At 39.1% G+C, this 21354-nt stretch overlaps 1 protein-coding gene across 27 annotated transcripts in view; it reads right to left on the reverse strand.

Annotated features, from left to right (window-relative positions):
* BICD1 (BICD cargo adaptor 1) overlaps window positions 1–21354 on the reverse strand; it is a 179536-nt gene that overhangs the window by 130608 nt on the left and 27574 nt on the right. For 2 of the 27 annotated variants that reach the window (XR_014578102.1, XM_083820132.1), the window contains one exon: window positions 1708–3891. The exons of the other annotated variants lie outside the window; for them this stretch is intronic. Coding sequence is in view for 1 of the 2 variants with exons in the window: in XM_083820132.1 (XP_083676258.1) it covers window positions 3859–3891 (33 nt within the window). In the remaining variant the exon portion in view is untranslated. Of the gene's footprint in view, window positions 1–1707; window positions 3892–21354 lie in introns of those variants that run through there. 27 annotated transcript variants of the gene reach the window in all.

A 21354-nucleotide genomic window follows, 5' to 3' on the forward strand; every position in this document is an offset into this window, starting at 1 on the left:
TTAACACAGGAAGCCTCTTGCTGCCAGTCACTTCACACAATATAGGAAACAATGTGCCTTTGAAATTCAAACAATTTGGTCATTTTCCTTCGATGTATCCTCTCTAGCAGACCACTGACATAACTGCCATTAAAGCAATAATGTGGCAGGCATGAAACAAGATCTGCTTTAAGTGAGAAATTAATCTTCCCCAAGTAAGTATGCAAATATTTAATTTTGACATTAAAAAAATCATAAGAGGAATAGGAAAAAAACTAATCCATGAATAATAATACTTACCACCTTTTTGTTGGGCATCTCGAATTTCTATAAAAAGATAAATAAGCATTATTTTCCTCATTTACCTATGGTGAAAGTTGAAAGTAAATTGCTCAAGGCCACAAAGTGAGCCAGTGGCATAACTACGAAGTAAAGCTGAGGCTTTTTAGTGCCATAGCAGCACCCTGCTATTGTACCGCTCGTTATCACGCGAATAGTTACAAAAATTACAGTGAAGAAATCCATGCTCCTGGTGACCTCCCCAGTATCACCCTTCCTTTGGTAGCTTTCCACAGACCATTTCCAACCTACCTTGCCTTCTGGGTAACTCGGCCACCTGGCAAGGCCTGCAAGGCCTGCCTCGAGCATCCCAGCCAGCACCAAGCCCAGGAGAGACCGCAGCGCTAGGACACCCAGAGACTACTGGGCAACTGCTCCGGGAGGGACAGGAGGCGGCACACAGGAGGATCTCCTGAGAGGCTGAAGTTCTCCATAGGGCTGAGTAAGCTTTATTGCTACCTCATGAAGATCCAGGAATGGACGTGACTGAGCATGACATCAGCACTCACAGAAAACAATCCGTCACATCAACCTAATGGAGCCTGCATCTTTAATGTGGTATTGATTCCACTAATGTTCCTCTGTGCTGACATCCGGGAGCAAAATACCTCTCTTACACAGTAAACTATACTCAGGTCACGCTGTACAATACCCCATGTCATTACAAAGTTTTTTGTTGTTTTTTTGAAGCAATAAGTGTTTAAAATTCAGCTTTCAAAGGCAGTCACTAACATTATCATCACTAAGATGACACGTCACGCCTAGTCACCGTCACGCCTAGTCACTGTAACCAGTCATCTTCTAAGGAGAAGACTTCTGAATGTAGCAGGTATATCCTAAGCAAGCAGGCAAGGCTGGCAGAGCCGCATGGGTTACAGAACAGGATGCTGTACCAACACTTCAGTGCTCAGTACTCATTTCAGGGCTCTTGTGGTTTGGGGGTTTTGTTCTTTGTCCATTCTCCTTAGTCAAATACTTTTTTCTTTTTTTTCCCCTCCAAATGGCTAACTATACCCACTGTATTTAAGTGTCAGTGTTGCTCACTTGAAATCTAGTGGTGACCATTCATCAACTCCCACTGATTTCAGTACAGCTGTGTTACTTGTCACCAAGCTGCAGGCACTGGAAACCCAGAACTGGTTAAGTGATCAGGGAACTTCAGCTGGCAAGAGGTTTTCCGACTGGACTCCCTCAACGAACCCCAGCCATCTTTCTGTTCTTCCCTTCTCCCCCACTCCCTGTACAATGGGGACAGTCTATGACCCCATTCCTTCCCTCCCTCAAACCACAGCCAGCTCTGATCTGTCTTCTCACACCTTGTCATATCATCATGAAGGTTTCTGAAAAGGAAGTGAGGAGTAACAAGCTTTTTTTTTTTTTGGGGGGGGGGGGGGGGGGGGGAGGAGGGCGGCAACCCTACAAGGTGTCTAAAGAGCTAAGTTTTTCCAGGTTTTGAAAATAGTTACATTCATGCTTATTCATCATCTTTGCCTGGTTTATACTATAACTGCAGACAGATGAGTTCATTACATAAAAAACATGACAAATAATCCCATACACCTCAATAAGATATATTTGAGGACACTCCCCCCTACATCCCTGTAGATGTATGACACTCTAATGGACTTCCTATGCAAACAGCAGCAAACTCTGTACATTTGGAAAGATAACACAATGAGAAAAGCAAGAGCAATGCTCCTTTGGTCCATCTACCCCATCTTTTCCAAATCCCAAGCAGGATCCTACTTAAAGAACTAGTTGCCCTGCTTCTGAAGTGCTGAGAAAATCTTCACTCTGCAGACAGCTGCGAAAACTCGTGTCAGTGAATAAATTATGAAACGCCTTTCAAAATGTTAGTACTATAGTTAGAATATGAGATGAATCATACTCTAGAAAAGAGACACCCCCATCTGTCAGATCTGCAAAGCTGGGAACTTAATATAGAAACTATACAACTTTCCTTGAGATAAAATTCTCCTGCCAAATCTGTATCTTTTCTAAAATAGTAATCTGCCTTGTTCTCTTGCTCGGAATGCTCCACTTTTTGATGATGCCCCACTATGAATGAGAATTACTTTGTTTTATTAGTACTCTATCCAGCCGCAAATGGATAAAATCTTGAGAGGAAAAAAAGAATCATTATTTTTTCCACAAAAGGACCTCTGCCATATGGTCAAAATGAAGGATGCATTGGCTTAAACACATTTCACCTCCGAAGAAACTTATCCATGCAAATGTAGTTTTACTAGAAATTATACATCCATAAAAAAATGCCACTCATAAGCTTTCCAATTTTCTTCAGAAATATTCACGCAAAAAAAATCATTTTTAACATTAACAGTCAAGTGCAGTCAGACTAATGTATTCACATAAAGAAAGCCTTATGGACATCAGATCTTCAGTTCCACGAATTTCTACTGACAGTTTACAAGAGACTTGCTTCCACAGTGAGAGTGACATATGTGCTCCACTTCAGAAAACATCAAAAAATTCTGCTTTAGCACTAACTAAACACACTATAGGGAGGGACAATTCACTTTTTTTTTTTTTTTTTAAAAAAAGCATCTGAGTTCCAAACATAAGGTAAGCAATCCTGTGTATGATGATCATGGATTTTGTTGTGATATTTAGAATAACTTACTTTATTCCATACTAACTATCTTATATGTAATGATTTTTTTTTCTTGGGCAAAAAATATAGAGCACACTAAAATTTGCAAAGTACCATCTCTACTTGCAAATACTTAAAGTTTGAGGTGATCTTAAAATGATTTAGGACTTCATTTATGTTGGTTTTCTTCTCATGTCTGTATAGCAGATTCTCCTAGGGAATCCTCAGATGCACCCTAGCTCTTCACTTTAATTAGGTCAATCAAATTTGTTCCTGTTTCATATCACAACTCAGGGTGTTTCATTGAGTCTGTTCCTTTTTTTCACTGAAGTGAGCATAGAAAGAAGAGAAAGTGGAACTCTTTTGTACAAAAGAGCATTGAGGTCATCACAGAGCCAGAACACCTACAGCGACATGAATTCACCCATCACAAGCAAGAACTTTTGTTTAAGAGAAACCTCTAAACAGTTTATCTTCACAGTTTATGAAGTTGTATCACAGCACTTCCATGGTAAAGGAAGTTTGAATGTAATAAAAAAAAAAGAGAAACAGTCTAGTGCAGTATCACAGTCTTCACTCTTACACTTTAATTCCTCAGAGCTTTCAACATTTCCAATCTTCCTGGCAGCGTTCAAGCTTACATTACATATAAAAATAAACAAGTCCCTTCCACCCTCTTTACGAAGACTAATGATGTTACAGGAGCTTAGCAAGCAGACAGGCAGGAAACTTATTCACTACAGCCCGGAGAGCACAAGCTTGGGAGAAAGGATTTCAGTGCTAACAGCTGAGTGCTAAACGGACAATTTCTCCAGATGTTTTGGTCCTTAACAGGGAGCAGCAGGCAAGCTGCTGGTCCTCACAGTAGCATCCCCTCAAGTTATTACATCACGGTAACAGTTTAAGATATGAGCTTCACCAGACTGCTGTCATGGACATTGCTGGTGAAGAGGATTTCCATCCTGTAACACAAGAAAACAAAGAACTTTAGCACGAACCAGGTAGTTCCTGCTACACAGCTCTTCGATTCCATCCCCATCTTACCTCCCACAACATGCGAACACAAAACAAAACAAGAACACACACAAAAAGGAAAACAAGAGGAGAAAAAATACCAAACATAACATCACCTGGAAATATCTATACTAGTTTCATAGGACAGCTGAAAAGGGACAAAAGAGCTTGCATAGGCAGAAATATAAAGAGCTTAATTCAATCAAGATGTTATTGTGGCACAAGTAATAGATTTCAGGGCATCTTGCAGCATTTAAAAAACCTCCTTGGTTTATGAAAAGGGAAGGAACACCCTCAAATTCCTGCTCAACGTAAATAGCTTTGCAGATCTTTACATGGGTAGATTTCACAAAACAAATTCAATTAGCCATAAGCTCAATTAAATATACACAAAATTAGACTAGAATAATTAGTGAAAAAGCACTAAAAAAAAGCTCATTCTATGTTAAGCTTTAACTATTAAGAATATTAATGTTATTAATTACTATAGCAATTATTTTAAACCTAGACAGTTTGTATATTGGTCTGTAGGTCATCACTACCTTGAAGTAAACGTTGCCTACTTGTTTTTTTTTACATTTCTTTTAAAAATTAAAAAGCTATGCTTTTTGAAGTAGATATTGTTTTGATTTTTTTCATCTTTTAAAAAAGATACCATGGTTAGTTAGGTGAGCTCAAAAATAGCATTGCTATCCATTTTATACAAACATGATCTACACACACCACTTTCCTGTACCCTAAAGCACTAGGGACCATGAAAACCAATTTCCACGAGCCACAGGAAAAGAACAAGAGACAAAGGTATTGATACAGGTCAGAAAAAAGAGTCACCAACAGGAATAGGCTTTTACCACATCTAGTATCTGAGGGAAGACAGGATGCTTTTCAAGGCTGTAACGGAAAACACTTTGCTATAAAAACAGAAGTTCATAGGTCATAATTTCTAATTAGGTGCTGGCAATATTTGCATTATTTAAAACTGCTTCCCACACTGTTTAAGTGTGTGTTAACTAAGCATGCACTTTCTCCAGCCACTATAGGGCTCAAACACATCATGCAACTTCTCCATAGAAGCTCCAGTTGACCAGCAAGTGCACACCATCCACTGTTCATCCTCAGAAGAGCCTCCCTATTTCCCAGTCATTTCAGTCCTTATTCCAAGAGAGTTATGCATGGTTTACACTCTCCATCCCACCCATAGCTAACGTGAATGCTGTGGAGCTTACCCTTTGCTTACCCCAGCTGTTGGGAACATTGACCTATTTTGCAAGAAATGAATGGCCTGTTTCTTCCTATATGTCCTGCTGCCAGCCTTATTCTTCTGTTCTTTCTTCTGAAAGCACCCCAAAAAGAAATCACTTAAAGAGTTCATCTCTTTAAATGGTTGCTGGGTCACATTCTCAAAACAAGACCGTGAAAGATTTCTAAAGCCTTCCCGAGGCTTCTGAGCCCTGTGGCAATACAGCCAGGACAAAGAATCTGTATCCTAACAAAAATAATTTTTTTTCTTAATTCCTATTGTGAAACTGCTGCAAACCTCCTCGTCTAAAGAAATTGCTAGCTGAATTATTTGCTAGTTCAAGCTTATCTATTAGCCAGTAGGATCAAATAGATTTATGAAGCTCTATCTGCAATTTCACACCTGTTTCAAAAAAGAAAAACAATTTTAATTAAACAAATGTAACTTTCATGCAAAGATTAGGTGCATGAGATTTTTATGAGTGAGCTGAGGTGCAAGACTTGACAGTCTAAGCTAACCACAGGCTGCTTCTATGAACAGCCTTCCCTGTTCTTCCTCCTCCTCCTGACCACGTCTTCCCACCTTCCCACTTCCACCTGCACTAGGATGGGTACAACTGTGCTAACTGGCAGATCAGGAAACCAAAAAAGCCAGACTGCTGCACAACTCCAAACAAGCCCCATACCAAATAGCATTTCACTCACTTTTCATTCACCAATGATCCTGTCTACTCTTTGGTTAGCTTGTTCTAGGTCAAGGTGTGCAACCTCAAGTCGTATCTGCTTTACCAAGACAAAAGCGGAATTCTCACCTGCTTCTTTCAAAACATCATCTCTAAAGCAGCTATAAAATATAAGGAATGAAAAGAAGAATTATTTGTATACAAGAACAAATCTTTTAAAATGTGTGCAATTTACAGATATTTATCCATAAATTCACTTTTTTCTATTTCTTGGGAGGTAAGAAAGGCTATATATATCAGCAAAGGCTCACCTAACATCTCCAACAGTTAGCAACAGCAGAGTCCTAGGGAAGCAGCCAAGAAGAAAGCACAGTACAGTAAGATATCCTCAGAATATACACTAGCTTGCACATTTGGGACTTCCTGAGCCATAAATGCTATCTGTGTTTAATGGCTCTCTACAGGTATTTCAGAAACACATTCTGTCCCTTTGTGAAACCAAGCAGCAAGGTGACAAGTTTCACAGTTTAACTGCATTTTGTTGTTGTTTGGGGGTTTTTTTGGCCAATACTGAAAGGCAGTTTTCAAGAGAAAATATTTTATAACCTTTAGACATCACTTCTGAAGCGAAAGTGTCAGCTCAAGTCAATGTGCTTGTGCTTCAAAAGAGCTTCAATAGGTTAGCAGGGCATAACTTTTTGTTGCAAAAGTTGTATTGACTATTCTGCTATGTAACCTGTTTATCCAAAGGTTAATTCTGCATTTGAAAGTAACCTTACTTAATCTCCCTCAGAGACAATTGGATTTTTGGTCTTCCCTGTAGATACTGCCTCCCCACCTCACCCCTTTTTACAACTGTTTCAGCCTTGTGGTGCTGAATCATGTTCCAGTTCTTCGATGCATACCACATCATTGCTATGACTTGTTACTATCTATTTTACTCATTTGTTCCTCCAGTCCCCTTTTCTACAGAGAGAGAAGAATCCTTTGGTATCCTCTCCCTTAGAAAGAAAGATTGTGGAACGTAAGTCTTCATTTTCCAATGTAAAGACAAGAAAAAACACCTTTGCTTTTACTAGTATGATTTTAAATATTCTCAAACGTATTTATTTAAATCTTTTAGTGGTTTGTTGTCCCTGCAAAAACTGGTGACAGTATTTGTACTCCCAATGCATCTCCAAAGAAAATATTGTTTATTTACACTTCCTGCAATTTAATGTGACTTGAGAGGTTTGTTATTTACGTTTCCCATTTTCATCCAACTTCAGCTTTCCGAAGGAGTCTTCAGAGAGTTACGGTTGTGTGTTTTTTCAGTTACATTGCCCTCTTTTTCATTGCTACATAACCCCACTGTACCCCCTTTTATTTTATTTCCCAATAGACAATACTTCTCCTTGGAGCCTCCAATAAACTGTCTTTAAATGTTTGACCCTTTACTGTGAGACTTGTAGTGCTTAACAAAACAAAAAACACACATACAAAAACACCCTCCTTTTCTGCTCTCAATAGCATTGTCCTTGGCTTCTGACAGGAAATTTTCTAGCTTTTGCCGCCCCCGGAGAGATGCTGAATTTCTGTGCACTGTAGTCACTATTACAGGACAGCTTTTCTGCCATGACATTTTGAAACCGCTCTGCATACACAGCTCAGGAACCAGCTGCTGCCTGTCCTCGTATGAATCCTCTCACTAGTCTGTCTGTGAATTTGTCACTGTGTCTGAAGCTTAGTTTCAGTATTCCAACCCACTATGATACGTACGCAATCCAGATGGACATTAAAGACCTCTCTCTCCCATGACTGTTGTACCTCATCCCTCTACAGTCTTTCCCATCTTCCTCACGGTATTACTGCTAGTGTAACCACACTGATGATGTAGTCCTACTACTGTATTTTCCTTTTCTGTGCCTAGAGTCTAAACTCATGGGGATTTTGTTACTTATGACAAGCTGCTAATCTGACTTGACTTTAAGCTTTATCATGCAACAGTTTCCCCATCAGCTAAGCCTGTCTTTCTCTGTACTTTAATACTATATTATCCCCGCAGTTGTCATCGTCCTACCAACTTTAGGATGTATATTATAATCAACACCTTTTTAAGATAAGCATTTAGTTGCCATATTTTTCCTGTCAGTTTCCTGATATTAGTGCAGAAATTCGTATACCATGTTTGATATCTTTTTTCCTTGATCTGTATGCTTAAAGAGCACTCCATTCGGTCTTACTTCCCTTCTATTTCTCAAAGAATGACTGCTTATTCCTTTCTGCCCCTCACAGAGGGCACAGCAAAACAGTTACTACCTGTATTTTGTTTCCAAAACGTCCAGATTCACTGTGCTAAGAATATCGGTAAGAGACCTTGACCACTGGGTCCTCTCACTCCTTTCCTAGGAACCTGTCCAAATACCTTGTGATGCTCACCATCACCCTGACACCTAGGAGTAAAGTCACTGGGCAGTCCTTCTCTGAAGAATACCAATTTTTTATTATTATTTTTATAAATATATTCTTCATAGATTAATAGTTCTCCATTTCAAAATGCAGCGTTCTGGGAAGACACTTTCATTGCAATGTGTTACAAGAAGGACTAATTATTACACCCTATTTCTTTATCGCCATGTCATTGCCATCCTGCCATTAGCCTGGAGCTACTAGTTTAGAGATGGTATTGCTCTCCTTAGTCCCTGACATAATCCTCATTCAGCCTCTGTCTTGTTTCCCCTTTTTCAGCAATTTTGGCATTGCTCAGCTAAAAGAAAACCTGCTCTGTAACAGTGGTGTCTGTGAGCCCCTTCATTTCCCTGCTTTCAGCTCAGCCTTTCAAATCAGAAAGGCTCTCAGAGGCAAAGCTTTTCTCAGAGGCAAAGATGGAGCACATTTTGGAAATTCTGAGCAGGAAATTGAGAACCTACCTCTCCCTTGGTGGACCTCTGCCTGTATTTTATTAGAAGGGGTTGTTGCTAGTTTAGTCTGTATCTACATAGCCATTTTTAACTATATCTTTCAAGATTCATTGACAACACTGGGGACTGAGAACTTAGTGGCCTTTGCCCATGCAACATAATTGGATTCAACAGGCTTTCTAGTTGGATTATGTCTCTGAGCTGCAGAATTACCTGAACCTCGTATGCTGGGAAGGAGAATATTGAAGACAGTTGACCTGACATCATCTCCACAGGTGACCTAGATTCACTTCGTAACACAACCCTGCTAGAGACAAGCATCACATTTCCAGCAGCTCTACTGCAGGTACAGAGCTCCTCTGGCTTGTGACCATAGAAAGGTTCACTGCCACCCATGTTTGCTCCCTTAGGCAATATTCACCTACTCAGGTTTGAGCAAGATTCTCATCTCTACTACAAAGCTGCATTTTCCCCTGCTTTCCATCTCCTTTTCCTGCACTAAGAGGGATACTGGGCTTTGGTGACAGTGTTTTAAACTCATGGCATATTTCCAGCTGTTTCAGTGAAGCTGGAAAGAACAAACATCAATGAGATTAAGTATCCCTACTTTTACCTGTCAGCTGGTACTCTTAATTCTGTAAGAACACCCTATGCAGAATCTTTCACAAAAAATACAGTAGCATTCCATCATTGTGAATAAAATATTTTCATATATTTTTAGGGTGTTTTTTTCTTCCACAAGCAATCCAGAATAGTAATGTACAAATAAAAAAACTGAGCTGCTACGAGGGAAGCCACAGCTTCTGAGTTAGCATAAAGACTTCAGGGAATAAACACGGGAAATGGACTTCATTTCACCACAACTACACTTGTTTCCCTGTGACCCGTGTACTGCTATGGTGCTGTCATTAAGGAAGAATTTCAGCTCTATATAAACAATTTTGGGGTGCAGGGGGGGAAGCCCCCATATAAATGGTAGAAAGTTAATGTAAAGAAAGCTTTGAAAAACAGTTCTTACTGACATTAGCAAAGAACTAAATTATTCATATTACTGAGTGCAGAAGAAAGTGCTGACACAGGTAATTGTTTGCATGAGGAACTTTCCAGCCTCCCCTAGCTACCTTGAACTCCTGTTTCTAGAAATATGCAAAAGGTCTTAACCTTTGATAGCTGTTACATGAAACGATTACTTGTCTACTTCACATCTAAATTGCTTAGAATTAAATTTGAACTCCTCCAAGACTTGTCTGCCTATCCAATAAAAACAAGAGTTTGCCAGTTGTTAGGGAATTTTTTTCTTCATCTCTGTTATTCAGTAACATCTCTCCATGTGTCAGCAGATACAAGTATACTGAAGGAGAAGTTTCCTTATTGATTTATCTCAGACCTCTGAGCCAAGAAGCCATTTATCACTGTCACACACAGAGTCACAAATATATTTAACATAATGTGTTAAGCACAAAGGCTATAAAAGCAGTGAACCATATTTTCCAATAGGCTGCTGCTTAACCTCTTTCTCTCTCTGTGAAACACATACTACAATTGCATCTGTTTTTTCACACATGAAGTTACAGACACTTTTTTTTTTTTTCAAATGAATCAAAATGTTTTGGTAAGGTATTTCAGTTGTCGTCCAAGACCCATTTCTTCCAAGATCTGCTTTTTATACATTGCTGTATTACAGCTTGAAAAACTTGAGAATGGGCTTGATGGCAATTTTTTTGCTTTTATAAGTTACATTTACTTGTGTAAGAGATATTAATCACTGGAGTTTAAAAATCTGTATTCCTGTCATCTCTACGAAAAACATAACACAGGCTAAAACTTTCTCACTAGTCACAATTCATCACATACTTATAGGCAAGACTCTTTTCTGCTGGTGCTATCTTTGATTTAATTTTGGGGTCCTTATTTTAGAGTAATCCTGGGGTTCCCCACTTAATTACATGTCTAGAGATAATGTATATTACATTCCTCACTGACAGCTATCGTAATGGAAGCGACAGAAATCAAACTCTACTGAACACTTTCTAAGAAAACTCACAATATACATAGCCATGAAGTATTTCATCTATTAAATCTACACATTTTAAAAAAATGTTGTGTCTTCATCCAACATCATCAAATGCAATGCGATGTGAAGGCACTCTACATTACAGAGTATAGCACAGCTCCTTGTTTTCTCTGACCAGCGAAAAATATTGCCAGAAATATTGCTACAAATATCTTGTTTTGTAGGAAGCACATAAGCCAATATCCCTGCTGCAAAACAACTGGACACTCAGAGATGACACTTAAACACAAGACAATTATTCTGAGTCAGTAGTTTGCTTGAAGTTAATGCTCCTGTTTCAACCTTGAGCAAAAGCCTAGATCTTGGAAAGCTGGTTTGCTTTTACCACTTTTTCATTTGGTCTAATAAAGGCTATCACGTTTCCTTCCTCACCTCACTTATTATAGATCTATTAGTATTACTGTAACTGTGATGGTCTTTGAAACCTTACTGAAAGTTGTAAGTAAGCTCTTACGTTTCAAAGAGCTTCCAAATATAATAATACTGGTGTGGTTATGATCTAGAGAGTCCACACCCATTCACTTCCAGAAAGAGAAGCATTATTTTTTAATTTATGACTTAGGAACTTTAGTTTCGTAATAGCAATTTCTTTACAGCTCTTCCTGAAAATAAGAATTTTATAAAGTTTACCTTTTTACAGTTTTTAAATAACTGACTGCATGCACAAATGAAGCACATCACATGCTGGTGCAAATCAATGCATTTCCAAATATACAGAATATACATTTCAGTTTACCATACAAACTTGGGTTGAATGAAAACTATCAAGACCTTAAGTAGTTTGGACTAAGCCCTTTACCATTGATATGAGATTATCTGATACTTTCCTAATTCAAAACAACAAAAAAAAAAAGGATGGTGAAGTAGAGTGAAAGTTTTACAATGGAATGGAAGGGGTTGTTTGAGTTATAACAGAAGGTAGCTCATTTGGAATTGCTAATGCATAAACTAGAAGTATGTTAGGTACACTAAATTATAACATAAAACTTTGCTTTCAAATATTCAGTGTCCTAAAGGTCACTGTGAAATAATCCAAATGCGTAAGTCTTAAATAGATTAGTCACACTCGTGCTTCAGATTTACCATATATTCAGATTCTTTTCTCTTTAGTTCTTCTCTACTGTGTTTTACACGCCTTTTACTTCAAGATATTGTTGTGTATCAAACCTTAAAATCCAAGTACTCCCAGATGTTGCAGATATTCAGATTTAGACAGCAAACTAAATCCCAGGGTACCATCAGCCCTAGGCCCTTTCCTTGATGGCCAGAGGTATGTTTTGCTGAATTAAGTATGTAATCTCTTACCCAAAATAAGCCAACTGAACAGCCTACCAAAAAGTGTTGCAGCAGTTCATTTTATAGCCCCAACAACAAAACACACTGGCACAATATATGAAAAATAATGGAAGAGGGAGACACTCCACATAACTTAGTTTTTAAAAACGCTCAGTGCCTGAAGGCATTGGGAGTAAGCAGGGGAGAAGCTCAGGAAGTTTTATTAATTGTAAAGCAAAGTAGTTCTCACTATGTGCTAGTTGGTATTTACACAGACAAAAATACAAGATGTCCCTTATATTATTAGAAGTTGTCACCAGATGGAGAAAATAAAGCAAAAATAAAGTTACACATCATCCAAAAAGGATCACTAAGGATTTAAGTCTTCATACTTAGACCAAAGATATTAATGTTTTTGCAACACTTACGCCCATAGTTCTCCTTACTGCATGTATCAACACCTGATTTCAAAGACGCTGAATTTTGTCTAATGCAACCATGAAAGCTCCTAAGAATAAGCAGCTGTCTTGCTGATGTTTAACTATGGGTAGAACAAAGTTATACTATAAACTTTGGAAATAATCTGAAGAGGCAGTTCTGAGATATTGCTGAGAACTATTTCCAAAAGACAAAGATTTTGTTAATAGCTAATGCCGAAAAATATGTTTTCTAGAATTAATTCACTGACAGAGCTATAATCACCCTTTCTCTCCAGCCTTTCAGTCAGGTTTATGGGCTAACAGCTCAAAGGCACTAAAGCAACGAGCAATCAAAACCCGTCTCTGCAGATGTCAAGCATTACAAGAGACCCTCAGGGGCTTTAAGGTTGCTGAGCTTGGATGGAGGGTGCCCCAACAGAGGCTGTAGAGCATATTTAGGCAACCCAGGCACCAGGACTGACTGGTTGCTAAGGAGCAGACTGATCTGAAGAGGGCCAAAAAGAGCTGTTGTGCAATTCAAACCACACTCTGGCATCTTGGCCAGCCCCCCGGCATCCAACTGAAGGCTCGTCTCATGGACCATACACAGCAGGAAATCCTTGTTCAGGATTGAATCATGCAACAGCAATACCTGGAAGTTTCTACACGATTCAGAAGCCAGCCACTCTGTCTGTAAGGGCTAGAGGGTTGACCCCTAGGCTGACTATTCTTTTCATTTTTAGGTGTTTGCTCTCACCAGGTGACTGGGAGGGGTTCACACTCACAGCTTTCATACCAGAGCTGGCACACCAGCCCCTTGCACAAGAGTTAGGGATTCTAGTAAACAACTCAGAAGATTTAAAATGCCACTGTCAAATAAGCCTGGAATTAAGTTTCCAGCCCTGCCATCAGATGTTAAGATTTGGTTTTCTTTTCCAAAAATTCTTATCACAAAGTTCCCACAGCAACCAAGCATTACATCCATACGACTTCAATTCTCGCCTCCGTAACAGCTCGGAGATATGCCTGCAGTAACTGCGAGCACAAATAATTGCTCTCTCTATCCTCCAGATGATATCTGCAATAAAGCATGTTAGAATGTGACCAGGATTCTAAATAGGTAATTTGAGCGTTTTTTGTAGTGAAGATAAATTAGCAATGATGATGAGTCATTAATATCTCCTATTAATTTCCACTATTGTTTAAAAGTCTCCTAGAATATCAAACAGTAAAGAATCTATTATAAGAAACTGTTTGGAGAATTATTCAGCACTGTTGCACATCCAAAGCTACTGAAGAGAGCAGCAAACAAACAAAACTCAAAACAAACAAATCTAAAAAACACCTGAGGAGCACCTCTCTACCCAGCCCTTTCCACTCAATCCCCACAAGCAAACTGATGTCCAGAAATAATATTTCAAATCAGCTTAAGGTGCTCACAGACACACAGCATGGGTGAAGGATCAGTTTCACCAAGGGTTTGCACATTTGTTTCTAGGCCTCTGCCATTTCATAATGAGCACTGCTCAGTCAGCAGGCACCCACCCAGCTTGCACAAATACACCTTCACTTTTTATGGCAAAGTGAAATTTTATGGCAAGAAAGTGAAGAACTTCTTGCCAAACATAGTAGTCCAGCTATCCGTGCCAAGGCCTGCACGCTGCTTCATGTGTGCACCCACCTTCTTGCAGGCTCACGGCTGCTCCGTCCCCAACCCTGACCTCTTCTTCTCCTGGAATCAGGCCACCAGCTGATGCTGATGGAGACCATACCAACTCCATCCTGCTTCCCTCTGCCTCTTTCTACCTCCACAGAGAAAGGAAGGATTGTCACAAGCTGCAGCAACTGATGCATACTGGGATTTTACTTTCATCATTTGTGACCAAACATTCAGAAGCTTGACTATTTTTGGACAGAGTTTTGAAGTGCTGACAAGCCAAAGAGTGGACAACCTTTAAATAATCGGACCCTTAAGATATCTACAAGTGCCCACTTTGTTGGTGCAAAGACGTATTTGGGCAGTTGGTTTCCTGCCTATGTCTTTATGGCTTAGGCTTAAAAAGTAATGTAACATTCTGTCACCAAGAGTAGGATAAAGATAATTTTAAAAAATGAAAAATTACACACCACTTCAGACCCTATGTAGTGTAAATGCATAAGTCATAGCTGCAATTTTGAATGAACAGATTCTTTTTCCATTTGTAGATTATAAACTAAATCCCCCTATATAAGAACTGTTTGCAACTTCCACAGGTATGTTGTTCCTACTTATGTGGCATAAAGACACTTGGAATAGTGAAAAGAAAATGAGAAACATGACAAAAATCTCATCCGCTATTTCCCAGAACACTAGGTATAAAAATACCTTACAGATGTTATGAGCTCCACGAGTCCTCTGCCTCTGCCCTGCACCTGCCAAGTTGGTATTATAAAAATAGAGCATTGTCTGAATACAGAAATACCAACCTTTCAAGATAATAGCTGATGATAATATTGACATTTTAGTCCAGTAAACAAACTTCAGCTGGACAATGTAGTTAGCATACATTAATCATCCTCCTCTAAACAGCTCACTCACCAGATTGTTCCTAAATAGCTTAAACAACTGGATACATAAATATTTTTTGTTAGCACTAGAAACAGCAAGGTTCTCTCTAAATTTTCCTCCTTTACATGAGGCCAGCCTATAAAAGAAAAGAGACACATACTGCATTGAAAAAGCTGTTGCTATGAGACGGAACCTGTATTATTTCTGCATGTCACCTTGTGACCACCCTCAGCTGCCACTGCAGGACCAGGGTAACTGGGCTATTCCAGAATAAAAGCTTTGATCTGGTTTGCATGTTATGGAGCTAGCCCCTTCACCTGGCAGAAACAAATAAAATGTTAATTTTGCTGACTTTGGTTAATCTTTAAGTGCTTGCTGAGTGCTCACAGTGTAGGGCTCTTCTCAAGAAACACCCAAGCAAGAGAACTGGAGGAGGATGGAACCAAATATGAAGAGTATTCAAGAAAACAGCTGGTCTGATGATAAGCAAAGAGATCCCATCGGGGATATGTAATGATCCAGGAAATACAGAAATAGAAAACCTACAGACAGGGTAGGCAGCCATGGTTGTTTTACCCTCTTCCATTTCTCTAGCCCCATGTGGATATACAAAACCACTAACACCAGCACAGCTCTTGGCAGTTTCTTTAAGATAGCTGTAAGCAGATTTGTTCCTGTCCCTCATGTATTCAGGCCATATCTTCCTTTCCTTCTGTTTTATACTTCCAACACCATTTGCACAGGCACAGCTTTAAATAGGTGCAGTTTCACAGAGGAAGCAAGCATGGAGTTCACCCAGTGAGGCAGGATTCCTCCTGCTGAGGGGAGGTTAACAGTCTCAGGGAACAAATGGAAAAAGGAACATCTTTGTGCAGACCCTCCTTGGAAGTACAGCCATGCAAACAGAGCTGAACCAATGTGCTGGTGGAAGCAGCAGCTTGTGAAACCAGCAGAAGAGCAGCACAGAACCTCATAGCTTGTCAACTACCACGCCATACCCAGGTGCAGATTTGGGGCAAGTACCATAGGATGTGCTCCACCACTTTCAGGGAGAGGAACCACCGCCTGCCTAATGCACAAACAGAAGCACCAGACAGACCGATTAGGGCCTCCCCAGGAAAACATGAAGCTGCACAGCACCAGACTTAACACAGCTCCTGTGCCAGAAGCACAGCAAAACCTTCATGTGAAGGGAGATCAAATCACTCTACCCTCAGCCAGGAGCAGGACTGCTGAGGGTGTCATGTTCCACCCCCCAGGAGAGGGATTTCCTTGCTCAGAGCAATTATCCCCTTGCCAGTTAACTGAAACTGCACTGCGTGATGAAAAAGAACTTGTCCTGTTCTCCTTAGCTGGAGAAATCAAACATCTACACTAGTCTACCTTGGGCACCTTTGAAAAACTAAGAAGAGATGAGATTTAACTAGCAGGGGTTATATTTCCACATACTATTTCCCTCATATCTTCCACAACTTGGTAGAAGGAAAAATCACATTTCAAAGAAGAGCGTTACAAATTCTGGCTTTTCCTCACCAAAACTGAACACAAATCTGAAGCATTCAGACTCCCATTATGTCCTTTTAAGCCAGTGTCTAACTGGTAATGGATGAGTTACAAGCTATTTCCTCTGCATAGACACATGAGGACTTTCAGCTTAGGAATGATACAGTATCACCCCAAAAGAGAAAATCAGCATCATTATGACCTTCTCCAATTAAGGAGTCAACTGTAAACCAGCTAAAGCATTCACTGTTCAGTGCTGTTACCTTCCACTTGACTTGATTCACAGCACCATACAAAGCAGAATAATTCACTGCCCAGCCTCACCGAGCAGAGACTTCTCTAATATGGACACAGATTTCCACCTAAATGACACTAACAACAGCACACAGTCCTCATGGGTTAAAAAGGTTGGTTTTTACCATAGCCTGAAGAATGAAGGTCTAGAGCAACACACAAACCTGCTAAAACAGATTCTGCCACCACCATTCTTATGCTCGACCCATTCTGTGACCCACCATTGCACATTAGGAAAGTCTCTTTTTTTTTTTTTAAGTTATAGTACACTTTTTCACATGCAGCTCCTTTAACGCTATTTCCATAGCTGTTTATACTCTGCTTTGAGTATATTCATTGATCTAGACAAAACTCAACCTTTAAGCAGATAAATAGTCCCAACAGAATTTAACACAGAAGCTTGCAGTACTACATGGATGTTTTGGCAATACTACCGAGTGCAGCAGTGTAGCAAGAATAAGCTCAGTAGTTTTGCTACATCAGCCATGACAATAACAGCCTTGCAAATAATCAAGCTCCATATTTAATATCATACTATCCATACTTAAGATCATTTAATAACTAAAATACTTTTCCAAACAAGAAAAAATGTTATTAAACATGCTTTATGAAGCAATAATAAAATACATTTCATTGTCATCTGTCTGTGCCTAAGTTCAATCTTTAACCTGATGGGACAGCAAATGCAAAAAAAAATAAAAAAAATCAATGACTGCACATCATTTGGAATAAATAAATATCCAAGAACTGCTGGAGAGGAACTAATTACTGCTTGTGTAAGCGGTATGCTTTAGATGTCTTCTGTCTTGCGCTGCACTAATGATCTAAAAATTCAGGTATAAAGATGCAGTCACTCTTCTCAAATCATAAACAATCTGTTATGATCCTGGCTGCAGCACTGCTACTTTTGAGGTATCTAATATATAAGTGATGTTATTAATACTATGCTTGCAAAACATAACCAAATCCATACACAGACAAAAAAAATGGATAAGAACATCACTCTATCACAAGTACCTGCAGATCTGCAGCTTAATTTCAGTTGCTAATTTGCCTTTTTTTGCCAGACAAACATCTCTGCACAGCCAGGACTGTTTGCTTCACACTAAGTCCTACAGGGCCCTGGCTGCACTACCTACCGATCATTACTGGGAACATGGCCCTAGATAGAAAGCACATTTAAGCCAACGTTTTGGCTTCCTCATCCTCTGCACAAGTCAGACCTTAAATTAAAACAGCCTAAGGTAGTAACCCAGGGAGCACACCTTCACAGCAAGGCAGAGGGAGTGGACTGGAAGCTATGACCTTATCCACCAAGTTTCCAGCATGTTCAAAATGCAAGTTTTCTGCCATTTTTTGTTCTTCTCAGTGGTGCAGCGTAGGCAGAGAGGAGGCTGCCAATGCCATTGAAAATAAAAATGCGCCTATACAAGTAACAGTTATAAGAAGGAAAAATACTAACCACACAATCGGTAATGAGACTTTCTGAGAGCATCACATGGACCGTAGTATAGATGAGCTGTCAAAATCAAAACATGCCAAATTCTGAAGGGATACCGCATCTTGCACAACTGGGTCTTTCAGTAGCACTCATGACATTCAGCAGCATTACATCTCGAACATACAAATCTGCGATTTGCCCCTGGTCACAGGAGAAATACTTTGTACCCAAGAGACAAAAACATTTACAAAAAGCTCAGTGTCTCTAAAAAGGCCTTGAGCTCTTTCCTTTTTCCTAGCCGCCGTTCTTCCCTCTCTCTGCTGGTCTTCCAGACCATGGAAGCTAGATGTCCTAAGTTTACTCAACAACTCAGAACAGGATTTGTTTACAGAAGTGTTGTTCTGTAGGAGTCTGGGGTGGTATGCATGTTACTCATGCTGTCGATTATTTTATGATATAGGAGAAAGTGAGCATTTATGCAGATACTGCTGCATTTACACTTCTGGTGATTGTATGAAACCCTGACAGAAACAAAAAGTCTGTATTCAGCAAAACTGATCTGCTAGCAACAAAGGCATCGCTTGAGAAAAAAAAATCCAAATAAAGACAGAAAATGCAGGCAAAAAAATCATACAGTCTGATGTTATCACTAATATACTATACAGCGCTATTAATCATTGAAATAGCCATATTATTTTAAGAACATTACAGAAGGCTTCTTGTTAGCATCGAGTAACCATTACATCTCTCAAAATCAAAACTGAATCAGTATATTCTGAAATTTTGTTAAACCTGAACCCTACACGGTGAAAGCAATTTCTGCTGCAGCTGAACTAAACTGGAATAGGAAGCGTGCTACTTCCACTTGAGATAAGCATAGTTTATAAAACGAACGTGCTTTATCACAATAAAATTACAGACATATCAAAATATCTCCTGTTGGCATTGTCAGCTAAACCCTTTGATGCTTTGTTAGACATCAGACTGCTTCATGGATATGCACACACAGGAAATAAGCATTTGGAGTACCTTTTCCTTTTTTTTTTTTTTAATGTAATTAAATGTATGCAGTAGTCATCTGTGAAAGATATTTAAAAAATGGTGTAGTATTCTAGAGAAGACACACACAATTACTGGATCTTAAATATGTACTTTCTGTATGACCTACCTTTAACCCCTAGAAAATAAGAGACTGAAAATGCAGAGAAACAGCTGTACTTGATTCCTTACCAATCAATGTTGCATGACACCAGGAACTAATAACTAATTAGTTTTCAATTAAAATGCTTTCATCCTCTCTGAAGCAAAACAGCAGCAATATTTTATCTCATTTTAGCTGAAATAACCATTAGCAGGCTATAAGAAGAGGCAATGTAGTTAACATTGTATGTTTAATTCTGTGACAGATTTCAATGGCAGACTCAAAAAAAAAAAACAAACAAAAACCCACAAGACATCTTGTTTATGCGACTTAAACTGCTATGGTCTGGTTGCAAAGCTCATTAGCTACAGAGATCTAAACGTACCAGGGTTTTTACACTGTATGTTATCAAATTAGGCAGTTATCTTAGACTCATGGTCTATACTGTACCCACATATAAATTCAGGGGGTAACATCTGCAATGGTTTTGATTTAAAACAAAACCTTAAAAAATTAAATTTAATATGCAGTTAAAAAGGTTAGCCACTCCGGAGGCTAATCCAACGTGCCTAATAAAGGCAGGTTGTGTTTCAGGAAGAATGATTGCATAACTTACCATTCATTGAGTGAGGGATAGTGGTAGTGATGCCCAGACACACCAACAGCACTTGATTTTAGTGAATTATAAATCCTACTGGATTGGTAAAACACTATAGACCATCACATTTAACCCATTCCCTTGCAAATAAAGGATTCAATGCAACGATACTTAGCCATCTGCCAGCCAGATTCTTTCCCTGAGCTGTCCCAGCGTACAATTACTATTATTCAAAATGATAAACAAAATTTTTGGTTCATAAACAATACAAATTTATTTCTGTTTCCACCCCAGCCTGCAAATATGGCAGGGAAGCAATTGCTCTCATGCAAATAGCTGCATAGAAAAGATCTTCCCAAAGGGCTCTTATCACTTTACAATTAATTGTTCCACCTAACACCCCTTACAGGCAAATTCCTCTCAAGCCAAACAGCAGACCTTGTCTGTGCTACTATTTCTTTCCTTCTTTGCCAGTCTCTGGACTGGAAGCACAATAGATTTTTATGCCTTCCTTATACCTCAATAGGAATCCCCTGCAGCCCAAGTTAGTTTGTGGTCTGCTTGCCTAAGGACATGTCTGCCTTGGCTAGTGATGACTACCACAAGCCTTTTACCCTAGAAAAAGAGTTTACTCAACTTACAGAATTCCCCTTCTTTCTTCCTCCTGCATCAGATTGCCGTCTGCCTCTTTATATGTCAAAGTAGATACCATAAATTCAACCTACACCTCTCCACACAAAATTCCTTAAAATAGGATACACATTGGTTAAGTTCTTGTAATAACAACAAAAACTTCTCATAACTTGTAAGGAAATGTGATTGTCCTGGAACCCTACATTCATTTCTTGGGAGTAAATACCTGGATGGGGGTAGTGGTAATTGGCAAGCAGTAAAACTCTACTAAAAATAAAAATGCTACTAAAAATATGAATAAGAGAAAAAGCTTTTTAAGGAAAATCCCAAACTTAATACCTGTGCTTGCCTATATGAATATATTTATTCTGTTAAAGTCAAATGTATAGTTTGTTTCCAATTATATTGCCTTTTTTATATTTTAAATGAGATCTCTCAGCTTCCAGTTCCTCCAATATTGCAAGAAGTATTTTAACAAAATTTAGATGTTTTCATACAAAAACTATGAGCCTAGTTATGTCAACATTTTTCATTATTAGATCATGTGCTGGACAGCTATAAGATTCCAGGGACACACACTATCTTCTGGTCCTCTGCATGCACAATGTTTACATCAGTGAGGTTCTATTTTATTACCAAAATTCACATGGGCCATAGTAATGC

Source organism: Anser anser, assembly GCF_964211835.1.
Source record: "Anser anser genome assembly, chromosome: 1".
Taxonomy (NCBI): Eukaryota; Metazoa; Chordata; class Aves; order Anseriformes; family Anatidae; genus Anser; species Anser anser.